Source organism: Helicoverpa zea, chromosome 16, assembly GCF_022581195.2.
Source record: "Helicoverpa zea isolate HzStark_Cry1AcR chromosome 16, ilHelZeax1.1, whole genome shotgun sequence".
Taxonomy (NCBI): Eukaryota; Metazoa; Arthropoda; class Insecta; order Lepidoptera; family Noctuidae; genus Helicoverpa; species Helicoverpa zea.
In genome coordinates this window covers 3,394,729-3,411,543 of record NC_061467.1, presented here as the reverse complement: position 1 = coordinate 3,411,543, position 16,815 = coordinate 3,394,729, and the positions used below count along the sequence as shown (strand labels likewise).

At 39.2% G+C, this 16,815-nt stretch overlaps 5 protein-coding genes across 10 annotated transcripts in view; 2 read left to right on the top strand and 3 right to left on the bottom strand.

The window, feature by feature from the left end:
• Positions 1 to 132: 132 nt before the first annotated feature.
• Positions 133 to 2,184, top strand: LOC124637846. Of its 2 annotated transcripts, XM_047174550.1 has the most exons (6): positions 133 to 284; positions 418 to 843; positions 1,074 to 1,198; positions 1,450 to 1,572; positions 1,654 to 1,735; positions 1,817 to 2,184. In XM_047174550.1, the coding sequence occupies exons 2-6, from the start codon at positions 794 to 796 to the stop codon at positions 1,977 to 1,979; spliced, it is 543 nt and encodes a 180-aa protein (XP_047030506.1). In that variant the 5' UTR covers positions 133 to 284; positions 418 to 793; the 3' UTR covers positions 1,980 to 2,184. The 2 variants fall into 2 exon arrangements, with proteins under 2 accessions (XP_047030506.1, XP_047030507.1); XM_047174551.1 differs by lacking the exon at positions 133 to 284 and having other exon boundaries at positions 329 to 843.
• Positions 2,178 to 3,200, bottom strand: LOC124637848. Its single transcript, XM_047174552.1, has 3 exons — positions 3,073 to 3,200; positions 2,607 to 2,734; positions 2,178 to 2,501 (listed from the first exon to the last, which is right to left on the bottom strand). Exons 1-3 carry the CDS (start codon positions 3,132 to 3,134, stop codon positions 2,242 to 2,244), a joined length of 450 nt encoding a protein of 149 aa, XP_047030508.1. The 5' UTR covers positions 3,135 to 3,200; the 3' UTR covers positions 2,178 to 2,241.
• A 2,050-nt stretch (positions 3,201 to 5,250) lies between these two features.
• On the top strand, positions 5,251 to 6,403 carry LOC124637849 (transmembrane protein 203-like). Of its 2 annotated transcripts, none has more exons than XM_047174555.1 (3): positions 5,251 to 5,440; positions 5,517 to 5,685; positions 5,842 to 6,403. In XM_047174555.1, exon 3 carries the CDS (start codon positions 5,954 to 5,956, stop codon positions 6,359 to 6,361), a length of 408 nt encoding a protein of 135 aa, XP_047030511.1. In that variant the 5' UTR covers positions 5,251 to 5,440; positions 5,517 to 5,685; positions 5,842 to 5,953; the 3' UTR covers positions 6,362 to 6,403. The 2 variants fall into 2 exon arrangements, with proteins under 2 accessions (XP_047030511.1, XP_047030509.1); XM_047174553.1 differs by having other exon boundaries at positions 5,252 to 5,440.
• On the bottom strand, positions 6,397 to 12,800 carry LOC124637844. Its single transcript, XM_047174545.1, has 11 exons — positions 12,202 to 12,800; positions 11,920 to 12,046; positions 10,786 to 11,338; positions 10,648 to 10,707; positions 10,239 to 10,571; positions 10,039 to 10,140; positions 9,654 to 9,914; positions 9,357 to 9,569; positions 8,595 to 8,730; positions 6,687 to 6,779; positions 6,397 to 6,604 (listed from the first exon to the last, which is right to left on the bottom strand). The coding sequence occupies exons 1-11, from the start codon at positions 12,296 to 12,298 to the stop codon at positions 6,450 to 6,452; spliced, it is 2,130 nt and encodes a 709-aa protein (XP_047030501.1). The 5' UTR covers positions 12,299 to 12,800; the 3' UTR covers positions 6,397 to 6,449.
• A 115-nt stretch (positions 12,801 to 12,915) lies between these two features.
• Positions 12,916 to 16,815, bottom strand: part of LOC124637845 (inositol hexakisphosphate kinase 2) — a 39,468-nt gene continuing 35,568 nt past the window's right edge. For all 4 annotated transcript variants that reach the window (XM_047174547.1, XM_047174546.1, XM_047174548.1 and 1 more), the window contains exons 4-8: positions 16,517 to 16,640; positions 16,090 to 16,166; positions 15,823 to 15,998; positions 15,211 to 15,416; positions 12,916 to 15,034 (exon numbers count right to left, since the gene is read on the bottom strand). In XM_047174547.1, the coding sequence (XP_047030503.1) occupies positions 14,461 to 15,034; positions 15,211 to 15,416; positions 15,823 to 15,998; positions 16,090 to 16,166; positions 16,517 to 16,640 (1,157 nt within the window). In that variant the 3' untranslated portion in view covers positions 12,916 to 14,460. The remainder of the gene's footprint in view (positions 15,035 to 15,210; positions 15,417 to 15,822; positions 15,999 to 16,089; positions 16,167 to 16,516; positions 16,641 to 16,815) is intronic.

The following is a 16,815-nucleotide window of genomic DNA, read 5'->3' as shown; positions in this document are numbered from 1 at the left end:
TTTGTACGCATAATTATTATGGTCTACGCTCTTTGCGCTTGAGAAAGCTAGGGCATAGTATAACAAAGGATGCCTTTGTACGCACAATTATAAGTCTTGTGCAATAGCAGAGAAGGTCTGAAGCACGCGCGATGGCCGATGGGCCTCTAAACCAAAAAATCTCTGAGGAGTTCTTACTTCTGTTCATAAACAATATGTATACCAAAGCGTTTTCATATTTCTCTTTGTTTGACACTGACGGAGTACTCAGAATGCACTCGGCAGTTTTGTAATATTTTGGAGTGGTATCTATTATTTTGTATTCTTTTGCAATTCTATGCCTAATAATGTTAGCGAATAAAGTTCCTAGTTTGTATACATATTAGATTTAGGTACGTGAGTGCTATGTACTTTACATCTTAATCAATTTATTTTCAGTTTTTTCGCCAGAGGCATTTAAAGTGCATCCTTTGGTGAATTTTACAAGTAGGTGTCTATTCTATATCTAAGGTATAGCTACTTGAAACCTTGCCTAAAAAAGGACCCGTTTTAATAGTAGGTAGTATACTTAGTAGTAACAAACCGAAATGCTTGACGTCCGTTGGGGGAGGCCTACGTAGAGCAGTGGACGGCTATTTGCCGATATGATGATGATACCTATTTGGGTAGATATTAATTAATTAATTAAACAAACAATTTTATTGCAATGAATAGAAGTTAAGAGGTAATCAAAAAGAAAGTAGAAGGATATTACCACTAGTCTAATAAAATAATTACTCAATATCGCCACAGATAGCAGCATAAACAAGAAAATATGGGGATAATACAATCCGTGTTCTGTTCTTTGACATTTTGTGTGGAAAGGTAAGTTCTACCTAGGAATCCTACTTTTTAGTCATCTATTAGATCATATCCACGTGAGGTTTCGAGGTTTCAAGAACTTGGCTTACGCTGAAACAAAATCACCGGTGGTTTATTCTCGTGGTTAGCAAGCAGCCAACTTCCCAAAATCCAGCTTAAGTAAAATGTCTTTTCTTACTTGAATGGTTTGAGAGTATTTTTACGCTTTGTCTAACATGTAAATCTGCTACCAGAGTTCTCACATGGACCTGCTGCGCTTTCCTGCTGATGTTACTGATGTTCTGCATCATCATGCTGATGGTGTACGGCATTTCGGTGGGATACCATTACGCTCAGAAAGAACTCGCCTCGTTTGCTAGTAAGTATTATCTTTCAGATTCTAATGCGCTCCCTCGACGTTCTTTATTGACCGTGATGATTGATATTGAAGAATACGCAGTGATTTTAGTGACTTAAAATTTCACTACCTATATTTAGGAGGTGGGGAAGCTACTGTCGCAGAGAAGTTAAAGGGTATTGTGGGCGGAGTCAGAAATTCTCGAATGTTTTCTTCTTACTTCTTTGCTTTCAATTAGTTTAAATATAGAAAATGTTGTTGTTTTCGCTCAGTGTCATCGAGATCGACGACGGAGCCGTCGCTGTTGATGCGAGCGGGGCCCGAGAACAGACCAGTGGTACGACTGCTCGCGGTCAACAGGTCGGAAGTCGAACACCCGCCGCATCCACTTCTCGGTATGTAGGAACTTCTGGTCCTTAGGTGTAAACTATGCATGCCGAAGTATCCGCTTCATATTAATAATAATGTAATTTCAGAGGTATACCAAACCAGAAAGCCAGGAGAGCAGCTTTATATAGAGCCGTCGGAAACGCCTATTGTTTTGCTTGAAACAGAAAGGTGAGGCGCATTCCTTTCGCTACGCGCGGCGTAGATATAATCCACGTATTACTACTTATTTGAAATTATAATTCTCCCCAGGCCGCCCAAGGAGCCCGAGTTGTCTCCGCACGAGCGGGAGCTGGCGCGCAGACTGATCGGTCGCTTCCGTCGCTCGCGCAGCAACTCCTCAACGCCTGTGCCCTTCCTCAGGCCCCTAAGGCCCGCTAACTACACACACGCCAGAGTTATACCTTTCACATGAATAACCGCAGAGCTCTAATTTTGCGATAATAAATTGGCCAAGTTCTCTTTAAATTGGGACATTTGGGTAACTTGACTAAGATCAATCTGTATAATCAAGTAGGTGCAATAGATAATAGCCTATTGTATTTTGTAAAATGTTTATTATTTAATGATTGTACACTGGTGTTTGTCTTTATAAATTAGTAAAGTCTTTACGTTATTCAGAATGTATTTTATTCATGAAAAATATTATGCTTACATTAAAACTCAGAACACAACTTTCAGAAGATTGTGAAATTAGTAGCATTGAACGTTGTAAGCTCGACTGTCGGCAGATCGTTGAAGACTGTGTCGTTAGTGACCGAGTCTGTGAGGTTGGAGCTGATCGTGAGGTTGTTCGCTGGCGGCGAGTCGGCATCGCGTCGCGACATGCGGTGCGCGAACCCGCGGTTCATCGCTTTTTCCACAGAGCGCAGCACGTGACCCGAGCCTCCAGCGCCCGGACCTGAACGCAAGGCTCCTGCCGCTTTCGCAGCCTTTGCTATAAAAAAAAAAAACAACAATGAGGGTTGCTCAATTCAAATTATCAGTTATGTTTGAAATTTTAATCTAACTTGAAAAATGAAAACAAATTATTTGTTCGCACCCATAGCATCCACGGAGGTTTGCACAAAACAGTAATGGTAGCCTATGCCCATTCCTATGACCAGCATGGTCATTATTGTGAACAACAGACAACACGTCAACATAGCACAAACCGTGCATAGTGAAATTCTGTAATAGGATTAAACGATAAATTATTGACCTACTTATTAGCATTTCCAGGACTAAATACCTACCTAACGCCTAAAGACACACAGTGCCGGCGGCAGGGCTCCGGGTAAGCCGCCGTGCACCAAGCGGCATACAAAACGAAAAAAAAAAACGATTTTGTGCCGCTTGTATTGTCGGCGGCATAGCCGCTCGGCATGAAACCGGCGGCCTTGCCGCCGGCATATGTGTAGTAGCCTTAAAGTATAAATAAAAAATCGGAAACTTTCTACATTAGCGCAGTTGTAAATAAGCTTGTATAATAAAGAAGCTCATTTAAAGTTTAAACTATGCAGGAGTACCTTTCGAGTGCATCTAACGCAACAGAAATGAATGAACTTAGGGAACAACACACGCAACCCATTTTGTAAGGACAACATTGGTTCACAAGGAATTTGTAGGCCTAATCATACAAATAAATAATGCCGTCACCTACATTACAATTTTTCCATCAACCTAAAGACCCATCTAGATAAAAAAAAACTTTCTGCAGGAGTTATTTAAAAAAACCTGCTAATGGAAACTGACATGATTTGAAAAACCATTACAATACAATGACATATTTTCCTATACAGCCGAGATAGAGAAAGAGTTTTTATCTAGAGTATTTATAGAGTAACTCTGTCTGTCTGTCTGTTACGCTTTCACGTCTAAACCACTGAACTGATTGTAATAAAATTTGGTACAGATATAGATTTGACCTTGAGAAAGAAGATAGGATAGTTTTTATCCCGGACTTTTGAAGAATTCTCTTGGAAACGTGATACAACCAAACTCTACGCAGGCGAAGTCGCAAGCGAAAGCTAGTAGAAAACAAGGCATAAAAATAGATAAAAAGGAGAAAAGAAATCAGTCATATTATTATCCGAATGTCCCAAGATATTTTAAAAACAATTTGTCCAGAAATCTGAATTTCTTGAGTCTTGGCTCAAAGGGCTCGTTGCAATGTTTTTTTTAACTTGGCAATTTTACACGTACTACGCCATCAAGAACTTTCTTTTGGAACAATTTTTTTAATTAGCAAAATGAAAACCTCCAGTTTCTTTTAAAAGTTTTTTAACCTCTGGAATAACCCTTATTTTGGTGGTGTACACAGGCAGAATAATGAGTTTCAAAACAATACGACGCACCGCGTAAACTCGAGTTCTCAGGCTTTTTCGTACAAGCCCGGCCGCAGACATCCGATTTCCGGATACGGTTTCCTGATCAGGAATTCAGATTCGGGATTCCGTGTCACTAGCTATTCGGTTTTTTTCATTCGGAATTTACATGGCCAGTACGTAAAGAGGAACCATCATGGACTATGACGAATTGATTGCTGTTGCACTTTTACTGGCGCTAAACAAGAAAAAGAAGAAACGACGTTACTGGGTACACCCGTCGAATGCTCAAAGATTATCCGAAAGTCAGTTCTATGTTAAAAGAACTAAATTACGAGCATACCCAGAGGAATTATTTAAGTATTATAGAAAATCCATGAAATCCTTTGATGAACTTCATAAAGGCATAGAAGACAAGTACATCCATCCTCCGAGCCTTTTCCCAACTATATTGGGGTCGGCTTCCAGTCTAACCAGATTCAGCTGAGTACCAGTGCTTTACAAGAAGCGACTGCCTATCTGACCTCCTCAACCCAGTTACCCGGGCAACCCAATACCCCTTGGTTAGACTGGTGACAGACTTACTGGCTTCTGACTACCCGTAACGACTGCCAAGGATGTTCAATGACAGCCGGGACCTACAGTTTAACGTGCCATCCGAAACACAGTCATTGGTGTCTAAGATATACTTAGAAAGTACATACAATTTACAAACTTAGAAAAGTTGCATTGGTACTTGCCTGACCTGGAATCGAACCCGCGCCCTCATACTCGAGAGGTTGGTTCTTTGCCCACTAGGCCACCACGACTTCATAGAAGACAAGTACAAGAGAAATAAAAAAATCACATTATTTTAGGTGTTTATTTATGTACATTATGTGTACGTTTGTTAATTGTTAAATAAACAGGATTTTTTTTAATAATATTTAATACAAAAATAAAACATATATAAAATGCAAGTCACAGGCGGGCTCTGAATGCTCTGATACACATCCATTCAGAACAGGGCCTTGATTCAGAATGAACATTTCCGTATGTGTGCGGCGGTCGAACCAAATTGTTCGCGAGCGCTGCGTTCGGAATGACGTCATTAGGTTTTATTCCGTTCTGAGTACCCGAACGCACGGAGAAAATTTTAAACCGAATGTCAGGTTTTTTTCCGTCCGGAAAAAGTAAGAACGTGTGCGCTCTTGTGAACATTTTGTATGAAAAAAGAGCATTTCGGTTTCCGAATCTGAATTCCTGATCAGGAAACCGTATCCGGAAACCGGATGTGTGCTGCCGGGCTAATTCTTATTTTTTGTTTTTAATTTTTTTATCAGATTCCGAACGGAATCTTTTTGTTACGAGCCCCGCTGTCAAAACAGCTTAAAGTCAAATTCAATTTGACATTTGCCACAGTGCTACTTTGCTAAATATGGCAGATGAAAACACTCAACAGAAGAAAGAAGATTTAAAGAAAAGGCCAAAACGTCAACCAAATAAGAATTATGCTTTAAAGAAACGAGTACCATTGAAACCCGTGGACGGTGATAATGTTATATTCATCACAAAGAAGACTAATTTCAAAGTAATGAGCAATGCAAGGTTCTGAGAGTTTCTGTTTACCAGTGGTTGTGTTTTATATTAAGCACTTTATTTTATAGGCACAACTAGACAAGTGCTGCGATCTTTTAACCAGAGGCGAAAAGGAAATTATTCTCCATGGTTTAGGAGCTGCCATACAGAGGTGCTGCAACCTAGCACTCCAGCTAGAAATATTATTTTCTGGCACATGTCAGATTGAAATAAACACTGGGACTGTTAACTGTATTGGTGAGTTCACATGAATAATTTATCGTTGTTTCTACTTACACCCTAGTGTTACTGGATATACTGGTTGACAATATTGCATCATATTTATAAATATCATAAGTACATCTGATCATCCATCATTTGATCACCATGTGTAATAGTAGTATAAATCTACAGATGATTTGGAGCCTCTGACTGAAGAACTCGATTACAATTCCCAAGTGAGGTGTTCATCTTCAATCCATATAAGGATATTCAGAACTGCGATGCTTGGTGCCAACCAATAAACATGTTCTTCACGTTGAACGAAATTGTGCAGTGGATTGGACTTACAGTGTTTGAAATATGGATAAACCTTATAACTATTACTATATTCTCAGTGTTATTAGCACTAAAAATAGATGGTGTTGTGTACAGCGCTTGGTGGACAGTGTTTGCACCATTATTTGTAAGTGATGCTATGAATGCATACTTTTGCTGTATAGTATGTATAAGGATGAATTTAGAGAGTTCTTACAAAGCCTCCTTGTATAGGGCATCTTGGAGTGCTATTTTCCTAGGTCTGACATTTGTATTTAAATTCCTACTGTGCAGAAAACTGCAAGGTGACTCTGCTATAGAATATAGTGAGGTGTTTGCTCCTCTGTTTATTCTTCTGCAATTAATAGCTGTAAGGGCATGCCAGTTACATCAATAGAATTGTAATTTTATATGGTTAATAAATATATCATCTTTTAAAGCAAAGAATTTAATTTATAGCAAATCAACAACATTGAATTTGAAAATTATTGGAACAAACTAAACAATCCGCCTCTACTTTTCTTCTCCCCACCAAAGTTGAAACTAAAGTTGTTCCCTTCGCTTTCAGTACTGGGACCTGGTTTGGGTTCTGCAGATGCATTACCTCCTCCAAAAAATGATAAGCCAGTTTTTCGCAGTCCTAAAACATACAGTTACAAAACCTGATATTATTTTCACATATCCTATGGAAATGGGCAGTTAGATGATGAGTCTACAGGCACCTGATAGAAAATTCGGAACTTCTTGCGACTGCACCTCAGGGTTGTCATCAGTCATGGGTATGTCAGCCTTAGGTGATAATAGCAAACTTGAGTCTAAAAATAACCATAAATTTTAATCAAGGTACATAATTTCAAAAGAAAAAAGTACATATCGACGGGTAAAAGGCAAAAGGGGTCAAGCACCACAGATCATATTGTTCAGGAGAGTAAAAAGAAAGTTTTAAAAAATAATATCTCTTTATTGCTTTACTGAATCACATCACAATCTTCAGAAAAGTTTACTAAAATACAATGTTCTTTAATAATTTTACATCAAAATAAGCCTGAGATCAATAGTTTCAAAGATAGATGTCGCTTGACCCCAGGTTTTAAACATGTTTATCGCTTTCGCGAGGGGTCAAGCACCAATATTTAATGTTGGAATATTTAGATTATGGCCTAAGCTCCAGGCGCTGGCGCGCGCTGAGTGGATCAAATGCAACGTAATGAAAATAAAATTATTTAAGAAAGGGACCAAGCGCCAATAGGCATGATGACAAATTTTTAAATTCCTTTGTATGATGTAGGTATACGTCTATTTTATATGAAAAATTATTAATTTTAAGAAAATGCGAAGTTTTTTTATCAAATAATTGCATTTTTCTCTGTCCACTTTGAATCCGGCGCGAAAACGCTTGTCAGTGTCATGTCGTCACTTGTGACGTCACAACTGAAATTACAAGGCGCAAGTAAACAACGCTCGTGCAATAATTAAGTTTTTTGTGTTATTAAATATGAATTCGAAAGGGCATAGGTGTTGTGGGGTCCCCCAGTGAAAGAACACATCCAAAACAACTCCTGATAAGTTATTTTTGTGTACGTTCCTCACAATAAAAAAATACGAAACAAGTGGCTTAAACTTGCAAGGCGAGATTCAAAAGCAATATTGCCCAGGGTACAACTTTATTTTTGTGAAGATCACTTTGATGTAAGTTATTACATAGTTCTCTAGATTCTAGCATAGTTTATAATGTAAATAACTATTTCGAGGTTAGGTTTCATCTCTCATTGTTTTTTAATTAAACTAGTATACTTACATGGAAGTTTTAACATTTCTAAATTCAGCTGAACAAAAATCTTTATTTGATGCCAAAAACTTTCCCAGCATTATGATATTAATTCTAGGCAAATTAGCGCTGTTTGCCTTGATAAATCCGGGCTCCATAACTCGTGTTATAAACAATTAATTAATTAAAAACAAAGATCGCAGTGGAAGTTCACAATAACGAAATGTGACGTTCGCGCGCTTTCGCGCGAGTTGTTTTGAGAGATGACGTCACGAGCTCTGATTGGTGTTCAAGATATCATGGCGGATTGCCTTATTTCGTAATTTTATTTTATAAAAATACATATTAATCACATTATTAATAAAGAAAACAATGCGCGTTTTATATTCCAAGCTTCAAGTTTAATTTAATAAATATATTATTTTAATGATTTTTGATTACTGTCATCATGCCTATTATGTTTAGTTGACAATTTTTACTATTGGTGTAAGCGACGTTATAGTTATTAAACAAATAAAAGAAAAATGGATACAAACAACATATTTACTTCTAATATTGTTTTTAAAATGATGCCAAATGACAAGGCGATACAAAAACGTAATACACAAAATGGTCCTTCAACCAAGCAAGGTAAAGTTGGTGTCGCTTGAGCACTTTTGGCAAGTATTGATTTGGCACTTCAGTACAAATAATTCTTTGATGCAAGTGACTTTTTTTCATGCTAGGAAAACGATATTACGACCATTCGAAAGAGAAAAAATAGTGGAGTTGGGGTCAATAAAAAAGTTAAAATCGCAAAATGTGGCGCTTGACCCCTTTTGCCTTTTTACCGTCGATATTTGTAAAAAAAAATCCACTTTACCAATACAATGTGGAAAGTCTGAATCATCATATCCAGTAGTACTCATTGAAGCATTTAGTGAATCTGGTATAGCCTGTGTTCCATGTTTGAAAAGCAATCCAGTCAGAGGTTTTTCTGGTCTTGGATCTTCATGTTTCTGAAAATTGGTATTACAACTTCATCATAGGAAGTAGAAAGTGTAGTTTAAAATAAGCATCTAATCGGATTTTACTGTCCAAGTTTCCAAAACATAAAATCTGAATTGTCACATTTCCTATATTGCATATCGATTTTAGGACTCTGTCAATCTATCTGTAGTACAAACGAAAATCTAGACTTGTACTTGACTTAACAAGTAAATCTGTTTAATTAATTTCCAATAAAATGGAAACAATAATCGTATTTCCAGCAAGCTAGATCGAAAACCCGTTCCTTTAAAAGATAAAGATTTCACAGTCAGCTCAGGCGGGTCAACGTCGCGTACCTTGTCTGAGCTTTCTCTATAAGTTTGCCTATCATCAAATTGTCTATATGGTGTTTCGAAAGGCATTTTAAATTATGCCTCGGCCCTGCTGTCATTTGTACCTATATCTTTCTGTAATAGTTACGAGTAGAAGAGCCAGAAATTCTGCAACCAGACCTGCGAGGGCTGTCGTGTGGCCCAGGTAGGTATCTTGATTAAGGCCAGATATACACACGCTACACATACGATTTGTCAGGAAAAAGAAAACTCAACCAAACAGCTGGGAAAAGGCCAAGCATGGTTATAATATGCTCAGATACCTTATTTTCCTTGGGACTAGAAACTATGATTACATCCACATCCATTGGTGCTGTCGTTTTTCCCTTACTCTCCTGTTCTTTCAAATGCTCTTCCGTTTCTGGAGCCCTGGGTTCTTCATCCATTTCCATTCTGTCATCCTTCATTTCATCTATCATATCTTCCTGATTTTCATGTTGAAAGAACTTTGATGTTACTACTTTATCATCTTCTTTCTACAAAATATAAATGTTAATTTCTTATTGTTAAGCTATACTTCTTTCATTACGATTAAAAAGATATAAGATACTTTAACCTACCTTCTGCAAAACAGGATTCTTAGCATACACAAATTGCGGAGATAGATCTAAATTGTGCTTCTTGAGTATCATATCTTGAATCTTCATAAAACCGTCCTCGCTGACTACGCTTACATCTAGTTGGCTGTTAGCAGTTTGATTTACTTCTTCATTGCCATTCGTAATTTTTGAGGTGTCTTCGTCGTCTATTATTTCATTTATTTTTACTGATGATGGTATATCAAACGATACTCTCTTCTTGTGTATATCCTCCTGGGAAGTCTAAAGTGCAATGTTAATACAGAGCGTAATTAACTCGCTTTAAACGAATCATTTTAGTTATAATCTCGAATAATTTTCAATCGAAAAATTAAGTAACGCAGATTGGTATAGGACGAATGTTTACCGTTATGGTGATATCCAAGAACTGTGTAGGTGGTATTATAATTTCTGTACTGGAGCATGACATGTCCACCTCTTCGATGGTATCACTTTCTATTGGCATACCCTGTAAAGAATCCGATAGCTTTAAAAACAGCACTAAAACGCAGCTTTGCTAGCGTCAGCAAAATATTTCTCAAAGGCCTTTTCAAAAAGTTATGGTACCTTGTCTTTTGAAAAGTTGTATTTATCTTTAACATTGTCGAATGCGTTTACTGAAATTTCGTTAACGGTTCGTAGATTTTCCTTATTTACTTCCTTTATAATGTTGTATGTCTCCTTCTTCGTAACACGTACATCTTCAAGAATGTTAATCAACTTTCTTTTAGAGAAATTTTGCGAATCGTTTTCTTTGTATGTATTGAAAAATGGAGAAATAACATAATCATAAGCTTTTTCTTGACTGCAGGTTTGTTCTGTTTTCTTGTTGGCAAAACTATCTAGTATAGCATCTGTTATGTGATCACTAGAAGCTATCTCTTCCTTCCTCATTCGGACCTGTTGAGTTTATTGCAATATTACAGTAGGTAGTGGAAGAACGTCATTTAATAAAAAAACAGAGTTACTATCTTACCCGTTCCAAATTAATGTCTATACTGTCGAGATCGAAATTAGAGAGCTCTAATTTTGGTATCTGAAATTTCAAAGTCATTATATTAGAATATTCAACTCATAATCTAATATTATCAGTGCAAACGAAAAATTGAAATACCAGTGAATCTTCATCACTTTTATTCAGATCATCATTTTTGACTGGTTCTTTTTCTTCTAAATCATTTGTCTCCGTTTTTTGTGGTTCAGACACTATAATTATTTCTTCAATGTCTCTGACGTTTTTTTGCGCATTGATGATGGCTTCAATTTGTTTTGTAACATCATTAATTCTCTCAGTTTTCTCATGTATAATCTTCTTAGTATTCGGCACTTCATGAGCTATGAATGTCGCAAGTTCTATGCAACGTTTTCTGTCTATATCGATACAGGCTTCACGTTGCTTTCTCATAACTTCGTAAAGCTCTATCGTTTGTTTGTCAAGGCCTTCGATATCATTGTTCAGTACCTGCACCTTTTCGTTGGCATTGATTAGCTGTTTTACAAAAGGTATGCTTTCATATCTAGCTTTGCATTCTGACCATAAGGCTTCGTATTTCTTAATACCCTCCTCAATGCGCTCTTTAATATCTGCCTTTCGAACTTTAACCACTAACAATTCTTTTTTGAGTTCTACTTTAGCCGATTTTATAGTCTCCTGAGCTAATAACATACTGAAATATTTGAAGAAACGTAAATACCTAACTTTATATTCGTAGAAATATATGGTACGGTCAGTATTTTCATCATCTTAAATTTTATTTTGAATCAGATATATTTTATATAGTTATAACTATTTAGACCATATTTTATATTTACCGTTTCTGTACCTACTTAAGTACAGAAATGGTATAATATTTTAAATTAAAAATAGAAGAAAGAATAGGTATAAAAAGCTCATAATTAGTCCATTTACAAATTCAAGACTTACGTAGGTAGGTACCTAACACATTATAATTTACTAAACGACGGTGTTTAACGTCCAACACCAATTCCAGACCTGTTCCCAAAACATCTAGGTATTACTTATCTATAGTTTACTCAATGATAACGATTACCATTAATTTCCAAATGTCTCGTTGTTAAGCTACTGTCGGACCCACTATCAAATCGATTTCTTAATACAAATGTTTGAGTTAATTCGGACCTAATCCTGCTATTCCAAAGAATATTTCATGATGTATTTTTGATTTCGCCATACTTACCTGCCTACTACATCTAGGTAGTGGACCAATGACATAAATATCATACTTACCTTTTTATTTCCTGCTCAGCCTGTCTAATCTCAGCCTCCAGTTTGAGATTAGCGCTGCTAATGAAGCTACACGTCTCCTTGTGACGCTCAGATTGCTTTTTCAGCTTGTCGAGTAAAAATGCCTGAGCTAAAATATTTACTCAACAAGATTGTAAAAGTCTATCTTTATTTTTCCTACGCTATCTTTTTTGGGATTAAGTTTGAGTTTTAATCCAAACTAGTACGAACACTTCATTTCTTTAATTGGACTAACTACGCAAGAAATGGAGAGTTGAATCTCACCTTTGATGCACTGGTTCGAAAGGATGACTTTTATTTGCGATTCATCAACTTCGCTAGAAATCTTTTCTAATGCTTCAACATCGTTTATTTCTTCCATGTTTTTTAATAATGATAATAACTATCCCTTTTAATTTTTTTATCTTGGTAGAAAATGATGGCAATGGGCAATTTGGAACTTGGAACCGGGAAATGAAATGAGAAATGGCGGGAACTATTGTTTTTTTTTTGTAGGTGACATCATTTGTACAGCCTTAACTGACAAGTAGAATATTGTTAGTCCTTTTTTCCTTTTCTGAAAATAAATCATTGTTTCAAAGCATTGCATAATTTCGATGTCTAACAAAAATGCTTTGTTTGAAAAAAAATGATTTATTAAATAATAATCATTGATTTCTATATGTGATGGATGATAGCATCTGTACCACGACAGTTGACTCCCGGTTGAATTTATCGGGGTTATTGTAAATAAATTGTAATCAAGGTGCACTTCATTGTTTATTGTCTTTTGTTTAAAACCGACACAAAAACAAGTGCTAAATTTCTGTACACGCGAAAATGTGTGATAAAATATGATATAATCACTTTGTCGCTCAAGCAATACAGCTGACTACTCGTACTTTTATGGTGGATGGTATGGTAGAGGTAGATTATAGATATTAGATCAGCATTATGCCGAAAGAGACTAAATTTTAATATTAGAATAAAACAAAGAAATTAATACCTAAAATTTATTTAACAAAATAGTGTCATACAGTTATTTAAAATAACAGACATAAATGATAATTTGCGATACAACCTAGCATCCTAATTAAACCAGGTACGACTTCCAAAAATTTATCCGTCTATTAAAAAAATAATAAAAGTAAAAGGACAAACAATGACGAATGCAGCACGAAGGAATGTTGGCTAACGCTTGTGTCCTAGTGCACGCATCCACCGGCCGTGCGCGAAACTAGCCGATTACACTGACCCACTTTGAATACTCGACATAACACATGAAGCCTAATGTTCCGGAGCTATTTACAACGTTCGGCAACGCAATTACCAACTGGCACCATATTGAAGTTCTACATGCAGAACACATCCACAAACAAACGTCTCCTGAGCCGCAACTGATCGACACGGTCATACTCTACGAACTGGCAGCTACAACTTTATAATACTGTTAACGGAACTATAATAACAATGATCTTGTCCAAGATGTGCGCCACATGTACGTTACATTCGTAAGGACACACGTTTCAGATGTTCCAATTCAACTAAGTAACTACAATATAAAACACAAGTCACACATCCAATTAACGTTAATTTATTTAAATAACTCATCTCAAACTCTGAATCGACACTTAACGGAATATTTTAATCTAAACACCAATTGAATAAATTTATATTTTCTACTATGGAAACCACTGTCTGGTCAAGGTATAAGTACTATAATATTACTTTGGCTGTCTGACTGAGCTGCGTAATTGAACCTGTACCTGAACCAGCGAGGAATACTTCATTACATGTAACATCAAATCTAGTGTGAGCTTCAAATGGAAATACAACGTGTACAGTGTGGACATAGACACTGACATGTAACATCTCTGTTCTGTTAACAACATGGAAACACGCTAATTAGCAGTGACAAGGAATGTCTAATTTCAACTTGAAGGTAATTACATCGATTAAGCACTCATACAGAAATCAATAATTAAGCTAGGAGAACAACTCAAAGCACGTCAATCTGGAATAACTTAACAGTAATACTTATAGATACATGTTTTAAGAATACCTACTGGGTCCCACATCAAATTATAATAGTTTTAACATTAAATTAACATAGTTTGTACCGCCAACATTCACTAAGTGCGATAATCACTATGCAATTACATAAAAAGAAGTCGTGAAATCGATATAAAGTCGAGCACTATGGCAGCCACGAAACGTACAAATGGAAAATACCCTGCGTATATCCTTTTTATGTAAATACACAGCGACCTGTTAGTAATTTGTCTACTTTTAAAGTTACATCAGTCGAACGGTAAATTTTTGAGGAAAATAGTTTTTACATTCAAATATAATATACATTTCAACAACATCGAAACTCACCATCGGCGAACTAAAACGTACTTCCGAAAGATTTCCACATCGGAGCGGGCCAGTGCGCCGGCCGAAGGCGCGGCGATCACTGCTCTCTCAGAATTTCGTCCGAAAGGAGGATTATTTTTAACGTTTTTTTCTAAGGAGAGGCCGTTTGGGCCGGCCGGCGGCTCATTAACTATAGGGCTGCGGGGGCAGGATCTCCGTGAGCAGCCGCTTGAGGCTGTCGATGCCGGTGAGGAAGCCGCAGTCGGGCCCGTGGTGCGGCGTGTTGGTGGCCAGCGGCGACTCGGCCGCCGCGCCCGCGAAGGCCGTGTGCGCGAAGTCGATCATGCGGATGTCCACGCGCTCGGCGGGCGCGGGCGGCGGCGGCGGCCGCGGCTCCCACGTGCGCGCGCGCTTGGCCGCCTCGTCCTCCTCCGCCTCGCCGCGCCACGACTCGCTGCTCGTGGACGAGTACGCCATCCAGCTGTCGGCCGAGTCGGGGCTGGGCGGGTGGCGGCGCGGCGAGTGCCCGGCCACCTCGCCGTCCTCGTACCCGCCCATGGTCTCCTCGGAGTGCGGGGTGAAGGGCTCGCGGCCCGGCTGCGTCGAGATCTCGTCGTGCAGCGTGGACATGTCGAAGTGGCCGGGCGACGGCGCCAGCTCCGCCGAGCTGCTGGACGCGTCCGCATCATACTCGTTGGCGACGCCGCCGCTCGCTTCCTCCTCGGGCGCCACGTCACCCTCGTATACTATTAGCAGCGAACTGTGATCACAAAAAAATCAACTGTAAGCCTTTTGAAACCTCAGACATATACGATACTTTTTATCGGGTATTGGAAGTATGCAGATTGTAACTCCCCGTGACAGAAACAGCTAACATATACAATGAGACAAAGGTAATAAATAGGATGGATGTTTATGTGGCAAGTGAGTACATACCAGGAGTAGAACCTGTAGCTGGTCTGCTTGGCGATGGCGCGGCGCAGCGCGTCGAGGTCGCGCAGCACGTGGCGCACGACGCGCGCGCGCAGGCCGGAGCCGGCCGCGAAGAAGTCGCGCAGCGCCTCGCGCAGCCCGCTCTCCGACAGCGCGCGGCCCCAGTACTTGTCGCGCCGCACGCACGCGCCCGTCTCCGGGACGTATACCTGCACACGACATCATCTCTATCAGTACTGCCCAAGGTCGAAAAGTCGAGGTGGACTTGTGGATAAAGCCTCTCAAGTACAGCTCTCGTTCAATTTGCCAACCCGAAGTTGACGACTAAGCCAACTTGATGAGAGCTGTACTTTTGACATCGATGTCTTAATAATGATGTAAGCAGGAATTATAAAGTTTGAAATCGCCAACCCGTATTGACCAAGCTTGGTTCTCTGAACGAAAGGAGTCGTTCGTCGAGTCGAGTGTAGATGGGACAATTAAGAGGCTGATGAGGAGGAAGGTAGAAAATAGGTTAATGAAATGTGTTTAATGAGGGCCAGTCGGACGCATGATGCGGATCCTTCCAGCTGTGGTGACGGTGATGGTGATGATGAAGTGCGGCTGGAGTCACACCTGCATGCCGCACAGCCTGACGCCGAGGGTGGCGGACGTGCTGGCCGCGCACTTGGCGATCTGCTTGCTGCGCTTCTCTGCCGACGCGTCGTCGCCGTGTTGCCGCGTGCCCATCTTCAGGTCGAGCACGCACGGCCGCCGGTACGAAGACGTTATATTCTCCATCATTAGGAAATCTGTCGAGTCAACGGGTAAATAAGTATTCCGTCGATTTTGAGTTTAATAACATATAAGTAATGTTACATTCATAACATGACTAAAACTTACACTGCTTATTTGAATTGTCCATGTGCGCAATACTTTTAAGCACCTCGCTCGCATTGCCATTCCGGTGAACCTTGAATCTGTAATGGGAAAAGAGAAGTTGTAATACTCTGTGAGGGGCGCGTAATCGATCGACAGATATATGTAGTTCAGGAGCTAATGAAACGCAGATTCATTGTTATCTGGTATATTGTTACATTTGAATCAAATTATAGATATCATTACCACGACTCCACGACGCAAGTCATCGGAGGCTCGCAGAGTGAGTGTGTCGTGCATCGCTCACGTTAGTGGGATAGTCATAAAGTATCGAATGAATTAATGGCGACGTCGGAGCCGGGCCGGCGTACGTCAAAGCTTCTGAAATATGATAAAGGACACATGACAAGTGTCGAGGATGTCGGTCGCCCGCGGTCGCGCGGATACGCACTTGAACACATCGTCGCGCTTGCGCTTGCCGCCCAGCGACTGCTTGCGCCCGTTCTCGTCGCGGAAACATGGCGAGTACCGCTTGTCCAATTTGGGGCCTCCAGTGTTAGACGCCTGCATCACGCCTGAAACAAACAGCCTTGCCATCAACACTAGTGTCCGCCAGCACACACGCACACACCACAACTAGTGTAAACATTGACTCTGTTGAAACAATTGTTATTTTGTTTCCAATACATTATTAAAAAAGGTTAACGTTAACTAAAAATTAAAAGATCATACTATTCACTGTAGTAAATG

Bases quoted from the DNA above. Each gene is read 5' to 3' on its own strand.
- LOC124637846 (XM_047174550.1), top strand. From the start codon at position 794: ATGGGGATAATACAATCCGTGTTCTGTTCTTTGACATTTTGTGTGGAA. The intron at 1,199-1,449 runs GTAAGTATTATC...GTTTTCGCTCAG, and splicing joins AGAACTCGCCTCGTTTGCTA to TGTCATCGAGATCGACGACG. The intron at 1,573-1,653 runs GTATGTAGGAAC...ATGTAATTTCAG, and splicing joins CCCGCCGCATCCACTTCTCG to AGGTATACCAAACCAGAAAG.
- LOC124637844 (XM_047174545.1), bottom strand. From the start codon at position 12,298: ATGGAAGAAATAAACGATGTTGAAGCATTAGAAAAGATTTCTAGCGAA. The intron at 10,708-10,785 runs GTATTTCAATTT...TTGAAATTTCAG, and splicing joins AAAGTGATGAAGATTCACTG to ATACCAAAATTAGAGCTCTC. The intron at 9,570-9,653 runs GTAGGTTAAAGT...TATATTTTGTAG, and splicing joins AGAATCCTGTTTTGCAGAAG to AAAGAAGATGATAAAGTAGT.
- LOC124637849 (XM_047174553.1), top strand. From the start codon at position 5,288: ATGGCAGATGAAAACACTCAACAGAAGAAAGAAGATTTAAAGAAAAGG. The intron at 5,441-5,516 runs GTAATGAGCAAT...TTTATTTTATAG, and splicing joins CAAAGAAGACTAATTTCAAA to GCACAACTAGACAAGTGCTG. The intron at 5,686-5,841 runs GTGAGTTCACAT...ATAAATCTACAG, and splicing joins TGGGACTGTTAACTGTATTG to ATGATTTGGAGCCTCTGACT.
- LOC124637848 (XM_047174552.1), bottom strand. From the start codon at position 3,134: ATGGGTTGCGTGTGTTGTTCCCTAAGTTCATTCATTTCTGTTGCGTTA. The intron at 2,735-3,072 runs GTACTCCTGCAT...ATCCTATTACAG, and splicing joins GCGTTAGATGCACTCGAAAG to AATTTCACTATGCACGGTTT. The intron at 2,502-2,606 runs GTGCGAACAAAT...TTTTTTTTATAG, and splicing joins AACCTCCGTGGATGCTATGG to CAAAGGCTGCGAAAGCGGCA.